This window comes from Simochromis diagramma, unplaced genomic scaffold (assembly GCF_900408965.1).
Source record: "Simochromis diagramma unplaced genomic scaffold, fSimDia1.1 OVJJ01000402.1, whole genome shotgun sequence".
NCBI classification, from domain to species: domain Eukaryota; kingdom Metazoa; phylum Chordata; class Actinopteri; order Cichliformes; family Cichlidae; genus Simochromis; species Simochromis diagramma.
Window position 1 is genome coordinate 7,149,635 of NW_024386972.1, and position 19,717 is coordinate 7,169,351.

General features: G+C 39.5%; 1 protein-coding gene across 2 annotated transcripts in view; it reads left to right on the forward strand.

Moving 5' to 3' along the window:
• LOC120738124 (glutamate receptor ionotropic, NMDA 2C-like) overlaps positions 1-19,717 on the forward strand; it is a 62,584-nt gene that overhangs the window by 19,146 nt on the left and 23,721 nt on the right. For both annotated transcript variants that reach the window (XM_040039195.1, XM_040039196.1), the window contains 5 exons: positions 7,406-7,471; positions 9,121-9,309; positions 10,196-10,536; positions 11,131-11,245; positions 15,719-15,930. In XM_040039195.1, the coding sequence (XP_039895129.1) occupies positions 7,406-7,471; positions 9,121-9,309; positions 10,196-10,536; positions 11,131-11,245; positions 15,719-15,930 (923 nt within the window). The remainder of the gene's footprint in view (positions 1-7,405; positions 7,472-9,120; positions 9,310-10,195; positions 10,537-11,130; positions 11,246-15,718; positions 15,931-19,717) is intronic.

Below are 19,717 nucleotides of genomic sequence, written 5' to 3' on the forward strand. Positions count from 1 at the left end.
ATAGCTCTACTTTTTGGATCTTTTTGATAGAACTGTAATAGTTCCAGTACAAAGGATACTTATGTGCTGGGGACTGCACTACAGATACAGAAAATACAATAGTAGACACACACAACAATGTATATATAGCACTATAATTTACATGGCTAGACCTAGTAACTTAGAGTACATGTCCAACTTTCTTTGCATCAAAATTTCATAAGTTCTGTCAAACCTTAACATTTAGCTCAAATGCAACTTTAATGTTAACTAAAAAAAGATTTCAGAAAATTTTCATTCTCCAAATCACTCAGTTACTGGTGTCCTACAGAAAAAGATGTAAAACATTACTCTACAAATGGCAGAGACCATCTTCAGTTCAGCAACAATGCCTAAGGCCAAGTTGAGTGGTTATATTGTTAACGCTGTACTAGCGTCTATATTCTTTCACACATATTCCCATTAGGATTCAGGTGGGGCTCTATGGTGGCTCTGAACGTCATTCACTGCAAATGAAGAAGCTGCAAGCAGCTGAATGCTTTGCTGGTGGCATGCTGTGCCCCTCATCGGAGCTCAATGTTGGCGTCTGGCTCTCAGCTGATGTTCTAGTACATCACAGAAGTGCTGGATAGGGTTGAGGTCAGGGCTCAATGCCTGTCCACACTGTTGTCTATAATGAAGCGAAGCCTGCTAGCTAGGTCAGGCCGCTCGAGCTGCATTATGTCATAGACACGTAACATGCCTGACTCTCCCACTTTGGTGGTGAATTAAAGCTGCAAAATGTCCCATCCCTCTCTCTCCTGCTCCACATCACTACCTGCTATTTCAATCCCTCCACCACCCTGCAGCCACATGCAGGCACCAGGGGAGTATTTACTTACAACTCCCCAATTTCCTTCCCAATTTGCAGTAGGTATGTCACCAGAATCAGCCATTTTTATACTTGATACGTTTTAATACCAAAATTCTAAAATCACAACTGTACATTTTTTTAATCACCTGCAAGTGTTCTCGTCTGTCATCACTGCATTCACTAGAAATACTAGACATAACCATAGCAAAATCCCCAGTGGAAGATTGTAACCAGCGTGCCATGATACACCGTAAAAAAAAATCCTAAAAAAAACCAGTAAAATTCCGGCAGCTGGGGCGCCAAAATAATACCATAAAATAACAGAAAATAACTTTCTCATAAAAATACGGTTATTTTCAGTAATGACAATATAGTTCGTTGCCCTAATTTTACATGGGATTTTGCCTTTTCCAAGTGCTTTTAAACATTAAATTAGGAACATTTTAATGTGATTAAACAATGAAATTACCTATAAACAGGGTCAATGAATGCGGCAATATGAATAATAATACTTAAATGTACAAAAATATGCAGTTAACAGTTGGTTTTAATAATAATAATAATAATAATAATAATAATAATAATAATAATAATAATGATGGATTGCATTTATATAGCGCTTTCGAGACCCTAAAAGCACTTTACAATTCCACTATTCATTCTCTCTCACATTCACACACTGGTGGAGGCAAGCTACAGTCGTAGCCACAGCTGCCCTGGGACAGACTGACAGAGGCGAGGCTGCCATATCGCACCATCTGGCCATCACCAGTAGGTGATCCACTATTTCTGGTATCATCACATCTAACATTACTGTAATTATTATTTAATATTATTAAATCTCCATAATGTAATTTACTTAACCATTAATTCTCCAAGTATCTTGAAATCTACTGAAAAGATGATAGTAGAGAGCATGCAATAACAATATTCAATTTTAGTCACTTACAGTTATTTATTCACCTTTCAATCACTTTAATGTTAAAACTGTGTAATTTTAAAACTGTATATACTGTATATTCTGTGTATTTGTTATCTCACTCTCATTGCCTGTTCTTATTGTCCTTATATTCAACATTATGCTGCTCTGTTGTATGTTAATTGCCCCTTGGGGATAAATAAAGTCTTTCTAATTCTGATAACAAGTCAGTTCAAAATCCACTATGGGTGTTAATGGGTTAGAGTCTGTGTAGGCTACATATATGATTCACGTAATTTTCAGAACCTTTAAATTGATCCAAGAAGCAAACAAAAGACAATTACTTCTTCCAACGAAAAGACTTAAGCAGTTGAAGAGATAAAGATTAAAAAAAAAAAACATGAGGCATAGGAACATATTACGTCCACAGCGAAGTGGACATAATAGCAATGACGTGATAGAAAAACTACCTCATCACCTCACCTCATCTTAAAAAATGTCTTTCTGAAAAAAACAAAACAAATAGTTTTCACTTGACATAAATATAAAGAGCATCATTGCTTTTGTAAATTGGGTTGAGTTCACTCTTAAAATAATGACAGAGGGTAGTAAATTATTTTAATAGCCGCCGTGAAACATTTTGGGAAAGGAGGAATTAATTAACTGCAGATGACAGCTCTTATCTGCTCTCGTGAAGCACTATTAAATCTCTCTGTTTTGCGCCATAAATGTTTGATCACTCACAAACAAGCTTTTGTTTGTTACAGTTACAAACATCAAATAATGAGCGACTGCGCTGGCAGGCGATGATACGGTCTGGAATTTAAAAAAAAAAGAAAAGCTGACAGCTTTATGTGGATGCCAGTAAACACGGACAAAAGTGCCTTTAAACTGTGAACATGATGGATTTTTGAAGCAAAGAAAGCGTTGAGTTCGAGCGTTCGAGCATATAAGATCATCTATTACAATTTGAGGCTGTCAGTGGAAGATTATATTCAAGGGTTACCGTCTGAGGACTGGCTGCAGTCTAAGGTCACACGCTGGTCGTGATTTTGGTTCAAAGTGATGATGTGAGCCAGACAACTGTTACTGGATCACAGTGTACGTTTCTTTTTTAGGGGTTTGTTTCTGCTGCCAGACTGACCCGCTTTCTCTGTCTGTCCTTCTGCACCTCTGTTTCCTCTCTCCACCGCCTCCCTTCTGGCTCTCCCTCGGCCTCATGATCCAGAAACCACAGCACTCTATAAACAGGTCACGAGAAGAGCAGAGCTGCTGCATTCACGTTGGATACAGTTTTCCATTGCTGGGAATAAAATCACATTAATGGCCAAATTCAATGAGTATGACCCAATAATTTCTAAAAGGCAGTCGGTCAAAGTAGTAATAAAAGTATTTCAGTAGTTTAATACTTTTCCTGACATCATGAAGAGATAAATGTCACTATATAAAGGACAAGTAAGTCCCCTAAAAACATTTCCATCAACTTCCATCGAATGTGCTTGATTTCTTCCACCAACCCCAATGCACCAAAAGATAATCTGATTCTGTCGCTGATGCTCAAGTCATCACAACTACTTTTGAAATACTGCCTGAGATAATTTCTTTTGAAGATATAGTCCCTTTCAAGAGAGAAGCTGTCACCAAGACCATGTCTTCAAAAATATATCTGTGATTATCGTAGCTTTAATGTCGGATAACTTGATGAAAAAAAAAAAAAAAATTGACGAGAGCCTCCTTTCTTTCCTTTTTTTGTTTGTGCATCGGCCTTAGCATATTTAGAAAGATACATCAATTTTTACCTTCTTACAATAAAAAAAAAAAATTCCCGTGTCAAAGACCCAAAGGTGTAGACTGAAATGATCATGGTTGAAAAACACATTTATGCTTTGTTAAAACTTTACACCCAGACAAGAGGGTGTTAAATGTTGCTACATTTTTTAACCAACTTCGAGCAAAAGTACCATGGTATGTATCATAAATTCAGGGAGTCAGGTAGGAACTAATTTTTCATGGAATGAAAAATTAAACAAAAAATGCGATACCTTTGCAGTTTACTGGCGTGATTTGTGCCTGTTTATCCTTTCATACACACGGCTCACTCATTACAAAGTTGTCTTTTTTTTGGTGATGGAATTTTTTTTTTAATCATTCTAGAGGGTATGAATTTCAGATTTCAGAAATAATGTAAATTATATGCCATTGTCTTTGGAGTCAACATGTTAGAAAGCACATTTTATCATTACTGTATCATTAAAATGCCAAAAGAGGGAATATCTCATACCCCCAGTGACACTGCAGAGACTGTGGAGCAGGTTGTTCACTAATTGCAGGGTTAGTGGTTAAATCCCAGGCCTCTCCATGTGCCAATGTAAGTGTCCTTGGGCTAGACATATAGGGCCATGTTGCTCCTGCTAATACGCAAGCACCTTTTATCATGGGCATGTTGTTATTACCCTTTGAAAGGGTGGATGAGAATCATATTTTATAATCTAGCTAGGGTTTAAAGATGGTGTTTGACAGCGAACCATTTACAGAAACACCATTATTGGATTTTCCTGTTAAATTGTCACATTCAGTATATTACACATTTGGTGTACCTCCAGAAAAGTGCCTTTATTTTTACTGTAGTTTTTATATTGTTAAGCACTTTGTGCAGCATCGGCTGTTTGAAATGTGCTATATAAATAAATTTGACCTTGACCTTTGACCTTGACCTTTAAAAAATATAGATTTTGTGGGGAGAGCTGGCTTTCATGCCTCATTTTTGTTAAGAGTGCACTATACACTCACTGGCCACTTTATTAGATTCACCTTCAGTTCCTGGGTTGGACTGGGTTGTGCAATTTTGGTGAGGTATGTGAATTGCAGCCTCAGTTTCCTGTTTTTTTCTTTAGTTGACAGAAGTGGTCTTCTGCTGCTTCATGGTTTGAGCTGTTGTGCATTCAGCGATGCTCTTCTGCATACCTTGATTGTAATGCGTGGTTATTTGAGGTACTGTTGTCTTCCTATTAGCTCAAAGTAGTCTGCCCTCGCTGGATTTTTTTTCCTCCTTTTTTTGGACCATTCTCTGTAAAGCCTAAAAATGTTTGTGTGAGAAACTGCTGGTCCCAAGAGACCAGCAGTTTCTAAAAAGGCCAGCCTATGGAACACCAGGAACCAGGCCATGTTCAAAGTCAGTTAAATCCCATTTCTACCCACGTCTGAATTTCAGCAGATTGTCTGGACCATGTCTCGAGTCTCTGCTATGTGATTGGCTGATTAGATGTTTGCGTTAATGGGCAGTTGAACACCTAATAAAGTGGCTTGTGAGTGTAAATACATGCTAACAATATCGTTATTTTTATACATATTGATGTAATTTGCGAACTATCTGTGGCCATCAGATGCATTAATGGATGCTAATATTTGGCTGTGATTTGTGGTAGGGGGCTTTGTTAAGCAATTAAAATGGTAAATCTAGCAGACCTGTCTGGGTATTACTGTGTAATACATTTGTGTCCATATGTGAATGAGCATCTGTGTGTGCTTGACTGACACCAGTCACTCCACTGAGCGACGGTACAGTACAAAGTTCTCCCCGTGGAATGAGAGGACTGTGTGAGCAGCCACCATGTCCACAGTCTCCCTGTCATATTACCATACGCTGCTGCAGTAGGACTGCTAATTACGCTTGTGTGTGACAGCCGCACTGCCAAGGTGGTGAGAACAAGACGGCTGGGAAGTGGAGGATGAAAAGAGGGAGGGTGAACTCTGTCTCTTTGTGTGGGTGTGTCACTGTGAGAGTTAGTCGAGAACAGGATTTTGTTGTAATTCTCATTTGATTTCACTATGGAAGAGAAAGTGAATGTCTTCAAACATGTTTGATTCTGATGTGACAAACTGAATAGTGATGAAGCACCGACTTGACCGAGGAGGTCACCGTGTTATTAGCTTGTTTAATAGCTCGGGCACAACTAATTGTATTTTTCTCTTCTAATGATGCACCTCACCGCTGCATAGACATACTAGCTGAAGTGGGGCACTATAGCTAACCAGGACTGCCAATCCACAGCCATTTTTTATTCATTCACTGACAGCCTCAGTATTGCTATTTTTATAGCTATTTTGATGCCTAGCCCAGTCCGTGGTCTGGTAGCATTTCAACTCTGGATAGAGGTGAGTTTCAAACAAGCACAGACAGAGATAAAACTGGTAGAAATTGAGTGAAAGAGTCTGGCTGTGATACTTCTGTGGTATTCCTCAGGCTGCAGAACTCTCTTGGGCTTTGCAGAGGCTCTGAGCTGTGAGAGAGGGAAAAGCAACAGGAAGGAGCGATGACAGTTAGTCACCTCTGAGACGAGAACAGACTGAAAAGATCTGAGACCTGGTCCCTAATGGCACTTGACAGTTTAACAGTAGCTCTTCTCTCTCTCATTCATTCTGTTTGCCTTCTTCTCTTGTGCATTACATGGTATAGTACATGTACTATACCATGTACATATTTTAAAAAGATAATATTGCCCTGATCTGCGTTTCTTGCACCAACCTCCCCATCTCCACCCATTATTAAATTAAAACATATCACTACTTGTGTCAAGACCCTGCATATTCTTGCACCTGCTTACATCACAGGTCTGCTTATGCCCTGCAGCACCATTAGGCCCCTTAGATCTCCAACTTCTTTTAACTATCACAGATGCGGGTCTAAAAAAAGATAGGGGCACAGTGTCCAGACTGTGGAAATTTATGGTTAACTCTTTTGTCTGGTTTGGCTGTTTGAATCAAAGTGCAGCCAATGCTTAGTCTGTGTATGAGTGCACTGCTAAGAGGGATTTTGTTCATTTGGAGGTAAACTTAAGTTAGGTGTGAAAATGTACGCTAACGCCTAAAACATAAAGAGAGCAGCAGGACTGAATATTTCCACTTCAGAGACATTGAGAGCCAATTTGGGGAATCAAAGCCCTGGAAAAAATAAAAGCATTTTTTCCTTATAGGACATTTATTCCTATAGGGTGCAGGTATTTTTGACAGCTATCTGGTGTTAAGGAGCTATTGCTAACTAGTTGCTGTCATATGTGTAAAACTATAAAGGTGTGCTTCTGGTCACTTTTTAAACTGCCCAATTAAGTTTTTTTAAAGACACTTCTGAAATCTCTAAAGATCTTTTATTTCAAATGCAATCACCCGTGCATCACCCTCTTAAAATGTAGTCCTGTCTTTGTCTTTATTGGTTCTTAATTAATTGGTTATGTAAGACTGTTCCATGGTGACTTTTAACATGGACCGTTTTACAGCTGAGCAAGGGAACTAATTATTTAAATAGACTGTTCTGCAGCTGTAACAATGTTAAGATGTTGCTAAAATGAGGACAAGCGAGCAAGTTCATGTGAATATCTTGTCAGTTTGGCTTCTGTTGTGACAGGTTCAACACTGTACCAGGATTTTTTGTGTGCTGATTTACTCAGAATATTTTAGTTTTGTTCCATGGGTGAAAATATTTCACAACACAAATGAAATGAAACCCGTTGGGTACTCGATCTCAACACTTTTTTAAACCTCTGTGACAGCAAGCATGAGCCCCGCTAAAGAAGTCTGCTCTGAGCTGCTGTTGCATCATCCACCTTCAGAACCATGACAACCACAAGCATTGAATGAAGCACTATTTTTCATTGCAGGCTGAAGGATCCTCTTTCTTGCAGATGGGAGTCTCCCTGGAGCAGCAGGTCAACTGCATGTTCAAGGTATGGAAGTGCATTATTTTAAAGCTGACAAAAACTTAATTCTTTCAGTTTTGAGGAAAGAAAATTCTAGTTCATTAAATCTTGAGAGGGATGAGGCTGACAAGTCAATTGCAGATCCCCAATTTGAATTTGGAGTTTCCATAAACGAATACAATCTGCAGCAGACTTTTATTTTACAATTGGCAGGTATATTTTTTGATTGATGTTGTCATTACTGTCTTGATGTTAAACCCAAAGTTAGGCTCGATACATTTCTAAATAAAAAGAGGAATCACTTCGGCCGTACAATCAAAACAAAACCAAAAGCAACTCAATACCACAGACAGTATTCAAATTACTTGGACACTGAATTCATGCGTTTGTCGGTGAAGTGCTGTTGTGAGGCTTTAAGCTAAGTAATGTGGTTTCTGTCATCTTGGTGTTTTGAAACCTGTAGACCTTATTTTCACCAGGTGACCTTAAAGTCATGTGTTTACTAAGGTTACAGAGCAGGCATCTGAGGGCCGTTTTACCATAGACTTCTGTACACCCAGAAGTCAGATGACAACCTTTCTGCACCTCTGAAGCCTACTAGTTAACACTTTGTCTTAGTTGTTTAATCGAAATGGTAGTAAACTAAAGTTTTAGCCACAAGGAATAATTTCATAGGGAATGGAAACACTAGGAAACACAGGCAAAATCACAGGGAAGCATAGAGCAATGAGAAGTGAATACACAAACAAGGAAACTTAGGTAATGAGCCCAGGGGAAACTACACGGCAGGAACAAATAAAAGAAGAGACAAGTGAAGAAGAACTCTATCAAAAGAAAACACAGAAAGAACCAGAAACTGAAACATCGAGGAATCAAGATACTTTTTCATTCTCGTTGCCACATTTCTGAAAACCAACATAATGTTAAACAGCAACAACAACAAGAATTCAGAGTTCACAACAGAAAAACCTTTGTCCAAAAAACAGCTCCATGACACTTTGTGCAATCAATTGCCTTTACCCCTTGAAACCAGTAGTTGCTGAGGGTAAAAGCAAAAGCCTCCTTGTGATTGCTTTGGTCACTTGCAACTTGCAGCAGTTGCACCTATCATGCATAGATCATGTTTGCAGACACGCATAAGGTACTCGCCAAACAATATTGAGACTGAAAAATGAAAAACCAGAAACGGAGAATGTTTGTCTACAGAGCAAAAGTTGTGTTTTTGGAAATGTGCTGGCTGCAGCATATTTTACTAACCTTTAGCCTTTCAAAAGTGTTTTAAGACATGTCAGCACCTTTATGCAAATTACAGCTGACTGCTGCAATCTGCTAGCGACTAAAGCAGCACCCTCTTTGTGACCTGTTTCACCTAGCAACAGCTCCAGGGCCCACTCACTAACTGTAACTGTACCTTTTTCCCCTTGTGATTGGTAGCTGAGGATGAGGAGAGATCATTTGGAAGAACTGAACATGATTTTTTAAGATGCAAAATTCAGACATTAATGACCCATAATAGCAGACAGTAGATATATTAATCTACTCTTTAAAACATAATATATTTGTCTAAGTTAGGGTTTACCATTTACTCTACGTCTTTACTTTTACTGCACCTTAGAGGATGTGACAATATTTTTTCTTGCAGCAGATATTGATAATTCTGCATGTGTCTGTTTCAGATGATGGAGGAGTATGACTGGGGCGAATTTGCTGTGATCACCAGCCTAATGCCGGGCTACGACACCTTTGTGGATATAGTTCAGTCCTACACAGATACTTCCTACTTCTTGTGGAATGTGCAGGATATAATGTCTCTGGAAATGTCCGTTGGAGCAAGTAACATGAAGCTCAAACGCATGCTTCAGCAGGTACGACAAGTCACTTTGAAATGTTAAGGGATTCTATTATCTGGGAGATTAAATCACAAGCTACTGTTTTCCTGTTTTAATGGGCAGTATGCATGAAACGCAGGGGCAGGAGGCAAGTAGCAATTTTAGGAAATTTAACAAATGTAGATGTAATATTTAGATCTCCATAAGGAAGAGAGAAATATAGTTTGATTACTTGGATTTTTTTGGGGGGGGGGGTGTTGAGCCTATCCCAGGTGTCATAGGATGAGAGATTGGGTACACCGTGGCCAGGTCACCAATCTGTTGTAAGGCTTTCACACAGAGATAGACTAAAATGTTATTAGCTTTGTCTGTTGCCAGACGGCTATGACATTTTGTCTCTGTTCGAAGTAATGGCACTGGTTCAGGGTGGGTACCCTGAAGCATAATGTTGCAGCACTAATCTTTTTAACATTAACGTGTAATTTAACATGAAGCAATATGTTTTTGGAGTCGTTTTCAGTGCTCAGAACTGACCAAATAGTGAGTAAAAAGTGAAAAGTACAAAATGAGTGAAAAGGAAAGTAATCAGCCTGCGAGAACAAAGCAAAACACAAACCTCCCAAATGGGAAACAAGCTGTGTTCTGGTGGCAGACTTGGAAAATTTGCCACAGGCATCCCTCCTGCCTCCATATGCAGACCCTAATATTGCTTAAAACAGGGAAGTTAGCTCTAGGTGTTCAATATTGCAGCAGCTGGGGAGACGAGGCATCTTGTGGACACCGTGAGCTTTCCTCTTTAATGAGAGCTGCTTCTTTTGTTGTACGTAAACTTAGTAAACATCTATGTTATCCAAGTTAGCTGCTTCTGATGACTTAGTAGTGCAGCGTGCTCAGGATATTCTGATTTATTGTCCATCTGCAGTTGGACTCCCAGGTTCTGCTGGCGTACTGCTCACACGAAGAGGCGCAGTACCTTTTTAAAAATGCCGCTGAGGTTGGTCTGTTGGGGCCAGGCTACATCTGGATCCTCCCCAGTCTGGCCGTGGGCAACCCTGACAGCTCTCCACCTGCCAGCTTTCCTATAGGTGTAATCGGTGTGATTACCGACCAGTGGAGGAAAAGCTTGCGGCAGAGAGTGAGGGAGGGTGTCGCCATCGTAGCCAAAGGGGCAGACAGTTTCAAGCGGCAATATGGTTTTATCCCCGAGGGACACGGTGACTGCAACAAGCCGGCTAAACACTCAGACAACTACACTCTGTTCAGGTGAAGCAACACTATGCAGGTGTTACTTGTTTTCCTTATGTTCCCAAAAGCTTCAATATGTATCATAGTAGTTATTTTTTTGTGATTGCAGATTTTAATAAGCAGAATTTAATCTGCTGATGATTGATGTAAAGCCTGTCTGTATGACTTTTCCATTAGTATTGCCTGGAATCTTTATAACTTTTAACTTATTTAACTTCTAGAGGAATTAACAGTTTTGTTACTCATTGAAATTTGTGCGCATACGTCACGGACCGAGTATAGCGCCTCTTTAGCATGTGGTCTGAAATGCTAATTAATTTGGATTCATTATAAACAGTCTAGTCTGTCATGGATTAATGTATTAAGAGACAGTGAAATCACTCAGTGGGAACACTAGGCTGTCAGACCAATCACCTGCCGCTATCATCGCCTAATGAGCTACTTCCAGTCTCCTACATTAGATTAAGCTCCCGGGGGGAGCTTTAGATTTAATTAGCAGGTGATCATTGTATGTGCATGCATCCGTGTGAATGAATATGCATATTTTGATTTCTAGAAAGCAGAAGTCAAACTTCCTTGATTGCATACTGTTTATGTTTCTGTTGGGATTAGACACATGCTGAATGTGACTTGGGAGAGAAGAGATCTGTCGTTCAACAACCAAGGCTTCCTCTCAAACCCTTCTATGGTTATCATTTCTTTGGACCGGGACAGAATCTGGGACAAGGTACTGAGAAGCTTTAACTGAATTACACACACTGGCACAGAAACACACCATGAGCAGGGCAAGACAAAATGCATTTAAAATAAAATCTGGGATTTTGTTTCTCCTTCAAAATGTTTGCACTTTTTAAACAGACATCATAAGTGTTGGTGTGGGTATGTGTATCATACCTGTGTGCTCAGGCTTGTCATGACATGAGAAGAGCACAGTTTCTTAGCAAAAATGATGAGCGTTACTTCCATAGGCTCAGAATCACAGCCTCTTAGTGTGAAAGCATCCAACTTAAAGATCTAATCTGGATAAATGCTGATAGTTTACACCTGAAAAACTGCATTAGACTTGAAGTTTGACATCATTATTTCAGATCAATAGAAGTGTGCATCTTTGTTTCCTGGTGAGGATGGATCCTTCCCGTTTCCTCATAACCATGCCTTGCAGCCTAGGGAGTGTTTTCAATCCCTTTTACGCACACAAGCGCACACACGCAGTCAAAGCCTGAGGGTGTATTGAAAAACAGACTGAACAGAGAGACCTAAACGTAATCTCACAGCTACAGTTGAACTCATTTATTTCTGCCCTGGAAAGACCAACCTACTTTATCAATGTCACCTCCTGGCTGGTGTGTGCATGTGTGTATATGTGTATGAACATGGACATGTCATTGTGCTGAAGTGGGGTTAGGATCGTCTGTGCTTGTAGATCCTAAAATCACGTATTCTCCCTCCCCATGTTAGTCCCCGAGCACAGGTATTGACGTTCACAAGTTACAGATAACAAGACATCTGACAAGATGCCATACAAGCATCTAAATTTTGCGAATCCTCTCCCTCCTTTTCAATCCCATCTCATTACAGCCCGATCTCTCGCCGCTTGTTCTCCCTCTCCTCTTTGTGTCAGGTATCTCATCCGTTATAACGACATGTCGTGGAGTACTTGCTCTTTTCAAGCTTCTCTCTTTTCATTGTGACAGCCTGACAGTTTAACATGCTGTTATTCCTTATCATCATCTGAAGGGTGCTGCTGGGTGACATTTGTCCCCTTTCACTGCCAGGATCCTCTCCCAGGTCTTATCTTGTATCAATTTTACACCTATAGACTCAACACAGTAAATACAAAGCAGCGATAATCAATAAAATTATATACATGGGAGATGTGAATTGTCACACAGCTCTGCCTTTTATTTTTATTAACAACAGAGCTGCAATGTTTAAAGGAAAAACAGACTTCTTGCCCAACCCCAAAGAGTAGACAAGAGGGGTATAAGTGAGGTAAGTCGAATATAAAGTGGAGGAGGATCTCTTTTCTTCCTCTTTCCTTTGTTTTAACATGGCTAGATCACCATGGTAACTTACAGCGAACACATAATCTGATCTGGAGCTGATTATCCTCAGAGTTTCAGTTTAAAATTGGCTGGGAGGCCACAATTTTGCATATTGTTTCATTTACAGTATCCTGTTGGTATGATACTTGCCGAAGGAGTAGGTTTTTTTTTTTTTTTTTTTTTTTTATATGCAACCTGTAGATCTTAACCCCTCTGTTACAGTAGTGCAAACTGTTGGTATCCCAGTGTCTCAGGAATTTAAAGGACTTTGAATTAAAGGATTTACGTTTAGTCCGAAACTAATATTTTTCACACTGCTGCATCTGCAACTGAAATTGATCAGTTAGCTTTGTAGGCTATTTATCACTAAAAATACCTATTCGATCAATAAAATAATTGATTTTTCTTTGTTGTCCCATTTATGGGACAATGTCAGAACTGAACACACCAAACAACATTCAGTGCTTTAAATATATACTGTTTAGTTTCGCAACTCTAAACTGCTGCAGCACAGAGCAGTAACTCACATTAATATATATTTATTTAACTGCTCTGAAGTTTTGATTAATGATTTCCTGTAACATTAATCTCACTTGCAACAATAGTGTTGTATTCTTTAGAGAGCAGCACCATCACCTTTTCCACTGATAATGTGTATGACTGGAACAGACTGTGCCCCATCGATCCATTTTGTGCATAGGAAGAGTCGAATGATGTATCGGACACCCTCATTTTATATGAGCACACATAGAGCCTGAAGCTTGATAAAGGAAATTGCTATCCATTATCTCCAACTTGGGTTTTAGGTTTTGCGAAGCCAGCTAATGCTGGGAAAACCTGACGACTGTATGGTAAATTTGTAGGGGTGAAGTGCCTCTTGAATATGACTTACTGGCAAAAACACAAGCTATGTGCAGTATAGCCTTTTCACTTCACCATTGTTCTGAAATTGACTCTTAACTGACCTAAAAGTGAGATTGTCCCAACAAAAAAAACCAAACAAACAGTTTTATGGTAGCAGAAAGTTGGAAATAAACACAGGACCCAAGGCATCCAGAGCCAAACTAAAAGAAACTTCTATTAGGCTAAATTCAAAACTCCACAAAGCAAACAAAACAAAAGTCAACAAGCAATCATTCATCATCATTTGGCCAGGAAAGCAAAGCACACCCTGGGTAAGGTACACAAACAATAAAGGTAAGATGGGACTATTTATATACAGAGGGGTGATTAGAGAAGTGGAAACAGGTGGGGAACAGGGTACAGGTGCACATAATCAAGATAATTAACAGAGAGCTAAATCAGGAAATATTTCCCGATTGACTGTGAAAATAAATGAGGAAATAACAAGAACATCTAATTAAAATAAGACACATGAAAAATTACAGTGAACAAGATTCCAGTGACACAGAGGAGGCGAGAATAATAAACTACAATACAAGGAAAACACAAGATGCTAAACACAAATGGCAAACACAATGGAAAATGACAGTTCATTTTCAGGCTCAATAAGTACCCTTTTATTTTGAAGGAACTGCAAAACAGGAAGCTCTAACAGTAGACATTTTGCTGTTTAGTAGCACCTTTTTTCTGAATTTGAAAAACTAAACAAGAAGCTTAGGATAGGGGAGAGTAATGACAGTTTCTCTGGCTCTGTTACAAAAAATTGAAGGATCTGTTATTCGCAGCTTATTGTTGTCACTCGCTCAGTGAATCCTAGAATCATGACTCTTTGGTTCTTGGCAGTGGTTTTGAATTAACAGAAGTCAGCAGAAAGAGGTCATTATTTGTCACTTTTCACAGACAATAAAATGTGTAAAAAAAGAGAAAAATAGCTGCAGAAATAGCCAAAAAGAGAGCGAGAAAACTGACGTGTTTTAAAGATGTATTTTCAAAGAAAAAAATAACTCCAAACATAAAACTACTCTGCTACTACCTAGTGCTGTCTTGGCATTGACAAAGAGACTCTGTTTTTAAGCAAGGTAAATGCATTACTTATTGTCAAAACCTGACTGGATTGATAGATAGGAGTGTGGCACATTCAATCATCACACCATATTTTAACCCAGTATTCGATGATTGGTCCAGTGAGTGCCCGAACGGCAGTGAAAGCACTTAAGATGCTTAAGATGCTCAGACACACGAGGATCCCATAAATTCAAATGACTGATGTTCAAAACTGGCAGTTCTGCCGTTCTGTCGTTCACAGACGGCGCACAGAAACAAATCACAGCCTTACGTGCTGCACCTTTCTACAGATCCTTAAGTCGCCCATGTATGACGAAGGAAAAACATTAGTATGACTAAGGTGAAGAAAGAATCAAGAGTTGGTATGAAAAAGAGGTCTCATTAAATCTGTAAGGGAGTGAGTTTCATATGCAGTAAGTCAGCGCTGGCCAAGCTCAGCACGCCTCATTAGGTTGGCTGATGTGACAAACAGTCTTGCTCCTCATGGGGAGAGTTTCGTTGAGCTTAGCGCCGACATCTATGGGACTATCCATTGCGTGATGTGACATTGTACAGCAATTCTGGTGCAAAAGTGGCTTCCGTGACATTAAAATACGCAGTCTATTCCTTTCTTTCAGTAGCAATCTCGTTAACGAATCTGTCAGAATCTCAGTTTGTTCATTTATTTTAAGTTCAGTGAGCTTTACTTACACCGGCTCTACAAATGCAGAAAATCTTTTAAACACACAAAATAAATAGCGGTAATCACTTGAACAGTTACCATTATGAATAGTGACATTTCGAAATGTTTATTAGTCTAAAAAAAAGGGAAAATTATTAATTGAATAATCAGTCAACAAAATGAACACACAGCGAAAGCAGCACATGCTGGGCTGTATTATTAATGTGATACAGTTGGTTTACTCTTTGTTTTAGTTTCTGAGGGGTTTTTCCTCCCCAGTAAAAGTCTTTCTCAAACACTTTTAAGTCTCCTCAGCATGTGTTAATGAGCCATACTCTCCTTTGATCTTCTTATCCTCTTCCTCCAGGTCAGCGCATGCATTTTTTCATTATAAAATTTTTATAAAAATTATTCATCCTGTGAAGTTAGGAATGGCAGGGTAGGTGAAGAGGGAAGGTGTTGACACGAAGGTCGGGACTCACATGTGATACCAATGAGATCTTTGTCTCTCACGCTTCTTGCTCAGGTGGGTACGTATGCCCGGGGCGTCCTCCAAGTTCGCTACCCTATCTGGCCTCGGTATGGCAACTTCCTGGAGCATGTGTCTGATGATCGTCACCTGACCGTGGCTACGCTGGAGGAGCATCCGTTCGTCATGGTTGAGAATGTAGACCCAGGCACGGGTACCTGTGTCCGCAACACTGTGCCCTGCAGGCGTCAGTCCAATTACACAGATAGGTACACATGGCAACACAAACACGCGCACAGCTTAATAAATACATAGATGTAAGCAAATACATGGTCACAGATGTTTATACCACAGCATTGTCTCATGAAATGTAGTGCTGTGGCTCTAAATAGATGAAAACTGTGCAATTCCAGTGACACGGTGTTGGTGGCGTTGTTTCAGTATGCATTCAAAAAAAACCCTCTGAAGCAGTGGTCTTGGCCAATGAAAAGAGGACAACATATGTCAGCATATATTCATAAAATACAAAATAAATGGTCTAGTTTCATGTTTTTTGGTTATAGCAGAACTTGCCAGTAGTTTGACCCAGACTGAGACACTGTGTCTCAATGTGCATGTTGGGCTACACAAGCAAAACGCAACCAGCCATATGTTTTGATGACATGTTTATATATTTTATCTCCCATCTGTGAACACAAAGAATATTTCCATGTTCAAGAAACCACTTTGAGATTTGAGGTGATGCATAAATGATGCATTATTTTGCTGGTAAACTGGTGTCATAAAAGAATAGAGATTGTCAGCAACAGTTGGTACTAAAAGGCCCAAAGAGTTCCAGGAAAATATCCCCCAGACCATTGCACCATCGGCAGCCTTAACCACTGAGATAAGGGGATGGCCCATACTTTCATGGTGTTTATAACAAAATCTGACCCTACATCTAAGACTTGCAGCAAATACTGAGACTCGTTAGACCAGGCAATGTTTTCCCAGTCTTCACTTTTCCAATTTTGGTGAGTTGTATCTCTGGTTTCCTGTTAGCTGTCAGGAGTGGCAAACAGTGTGGTCTTCTGCTGCTGTAGCCCAACATTCTTAAAGACGTTGTGTGTTCAGAGATGCTCATCTGTATATATTATCTGTAATCATGGGCTGTTTGAGTTATTCTTCCCTTCCTTTCAGCTCAAAGCAGTCAGGTCATTCTGCTCTGCCATTAAGAAAGTATTTTAATACCAGCTTCTGAAATAGTCAGACCAGCCCAACAGCCATGTCACATTCAAAGTCCCTTAGATCACCTTTCTTCCCCATTCTGATACTCAGTTTGAACTTCAGCAGGCTGTCTACATGCTTATATGCATCTAGTTGATGTTGTGTGATTGGTTGATTAGATGTTTGCGTTAACAAGCTATTGAAAAGCCGTACCTAAGTGTTCAATGACTCTAGATTTGAATTGGTCATAGTTATGAACTTCCATCATCACATGCTCCTTTATAAAGTCATTAAATGAGCTTTTACTGTTTTAATACTTAGTAAATAACAAAGGTATCATATTGGCACTATTTCTAGCAAATTTGCAGTCCCACACTCAGACATCTACACCCTCCCTCACTCCCTTTTCCTTTGCCCCAGTTTAGGTTTGAGTAGACACTGCATACCTCCACACTTCATTAAACTCAGAGTAATTGTGTGTGCTGAGTGTCTAAGCACTTTAAAATCACACCCTCAGTGTCAAACACAGATCACAGCATGGCAGAAAACAGCCATTAAACAGCTATTACCTCTGAACTAGTGTTCATTAAGAATACACACTATCTTCATCATGTTCACACACAATAGAAATGAAACTATATCACGAGTTGTTGTTGTTTTTTCACAGATATGTCTTGTAAGCAGTGTTTACCACTTTGTCATCTCACTTATCAAGTTGACAAGGGGAGAACTGAAACTATAAATATATTTACAAACACTATTTATTTTTATAAAAATCTTTCTATGTGTCTTGGATTAGCTATTTTACACGAGCACTTATGCTACAGTGCTGGTAAATTTTATTAAGGGCCTTTGCTTGCTTACTTACCAGTTTTTCGTTGAATATAAAATTTACATCTAAGGAACATGTGTAACAGGAACAGATTATTTTTAGTTTGTTAGCTCTTAAAGTAAGATGTTTTGGTTTGTTTTACTAAGTGCCAAAAAGAAAGAGAAAAAGGACTGAAGTTTTCCATGTTGACTAAGAATTGGCAGGTCAATCCAATAATTCAAACCCAATAATTTAGCCATTTGGGGCATGGATGTGTTTGTGTCTTTGTTTCATGTTCTGCTAATTCCTCTATTTCCTAAAGTTATGTTTTAATGACTAAACTGTATCTTCATCCAGCATTTTTTTTTTCTCATAATCTGTCAGTGATGTTGATGTTTTTATTATGAGCCACAAGCATCGACTGCATTGATTGCATTTTGACTGTGGTGGGTACATAAACTGTAGGGATGCAACGGACAGATAGATATATGCTACTTAGTGCTGAACAACAAGATTAATAAAATATTAGAATTTCACCCATAAAAAACTGGAGCACAAACGCCTGGACAGGCTGTATAATAAAGCAAGCTGTATTGGTGATAAGTTAATCACATTAAAAACATGCTCAGAAAGGTATAAACATATTTAGCCCACTTGTTCACTATCTATAGGCACCGAGTTGCCTTTGGACTTATCTTTAACGCTACAGTCACATTTGGAAAACAGTACCTAAAGACCACTGTACAGCCAAAGTATTGCAACTGTGTGCAATGAAGTTACGATTGATACATTGGCTTTAAAAAGGTTGCCTCCCACCAGGCAACCTGTGATCAAACGTGGTTACCCAGAGATTTAAGGGGTTGCATGTCCTGCCTTTGGCTAACCAGTTTGTCATTGCAACTCCTTGCAGTTGGTCACTGACAGCAAAAAAATGGCTGTTTATTCTGCACCTTTTAATAACTAGTTCTGGCAGGATATTAAGTCAGATATCATGATGCACTATCCCAACTGACAGCAAACAAGCTACGTCAATGCATTGGTATGATAATGTATCAAAAGGATGTAACTGTAGTTTCCTTGATGTTCTTAGCCCTGTACTCTGGGAGTTTGTTATCGCTAACTGGAATCTCACTGCCTGTTATTGATTATGTTACAATTTATTCATTGTTGTATGTTTGCTTGCAGTGTTTGCTCAAGTGTGGAACCTTATTGATTGTAAGGTCTGCTCCATTTGGTAGAGTCTGACCATCAGACATGTGCTTGGTACATGGTTGAGTGCAAGAGTGCTATCCAGTTTTGAAATGATTTTCAAAACTGTATAGATAGAGAGAGAGACAGAGAGAGATATGGCATGGACACGGGAGCTCTGGGTGTGTTGTGTGGCTTTTGGCATCAGGATCTTGGCAGTGGAGCTTTTGGGTCCTGCAGGTTATACGGTCGGGTGTGCAGGGATTGGGCTCATTCTGGTGCATCCCATGGATGCTTAATCGGATTGGGATCTAGAGAGTTTAGAGAACAGGTCAACCCTCAGCCTCTTTGTCATGTTCCTCAAGCGGTTCCTTAGCAGTTTCTGCAGTGTGGCGGACATCATTGTCATGCTCAGGAAGGCCACTGCCATTGGGAGGTGTTATCACCGTGCTTGGCCAGCCACAATGTTTAGCTGGATGGTACATGAAAGAACCCACAGTTTCCCAGCAGAAAATTGTGTTGTACCAACATCCACTTCGCCTGTCAGTGGTTTTAAGGTTTTGGTTGATCGGTTGTTTGTTTAATCTTTAAATATCCACTAAAACCAGAACTTGCTATGGTTTTAATGATGTTACGTGTCCAGCATTTACGTACTTCTTTATGCCAGTCTAAGCTAACTGGGTGCAGGTTGTAGCATAATATATAGACACAAGAGCAGTGTCTATCTTCTCATCTAACTCTCAGCAGTAAAGAGGAATCTGTATCTGTATATCACAGCTAAACATGAAGATTTCTAGGTGTGATATTTGCAGTCTGCACAAACTGACCGGTCTTCAATCATCTGATTGTAA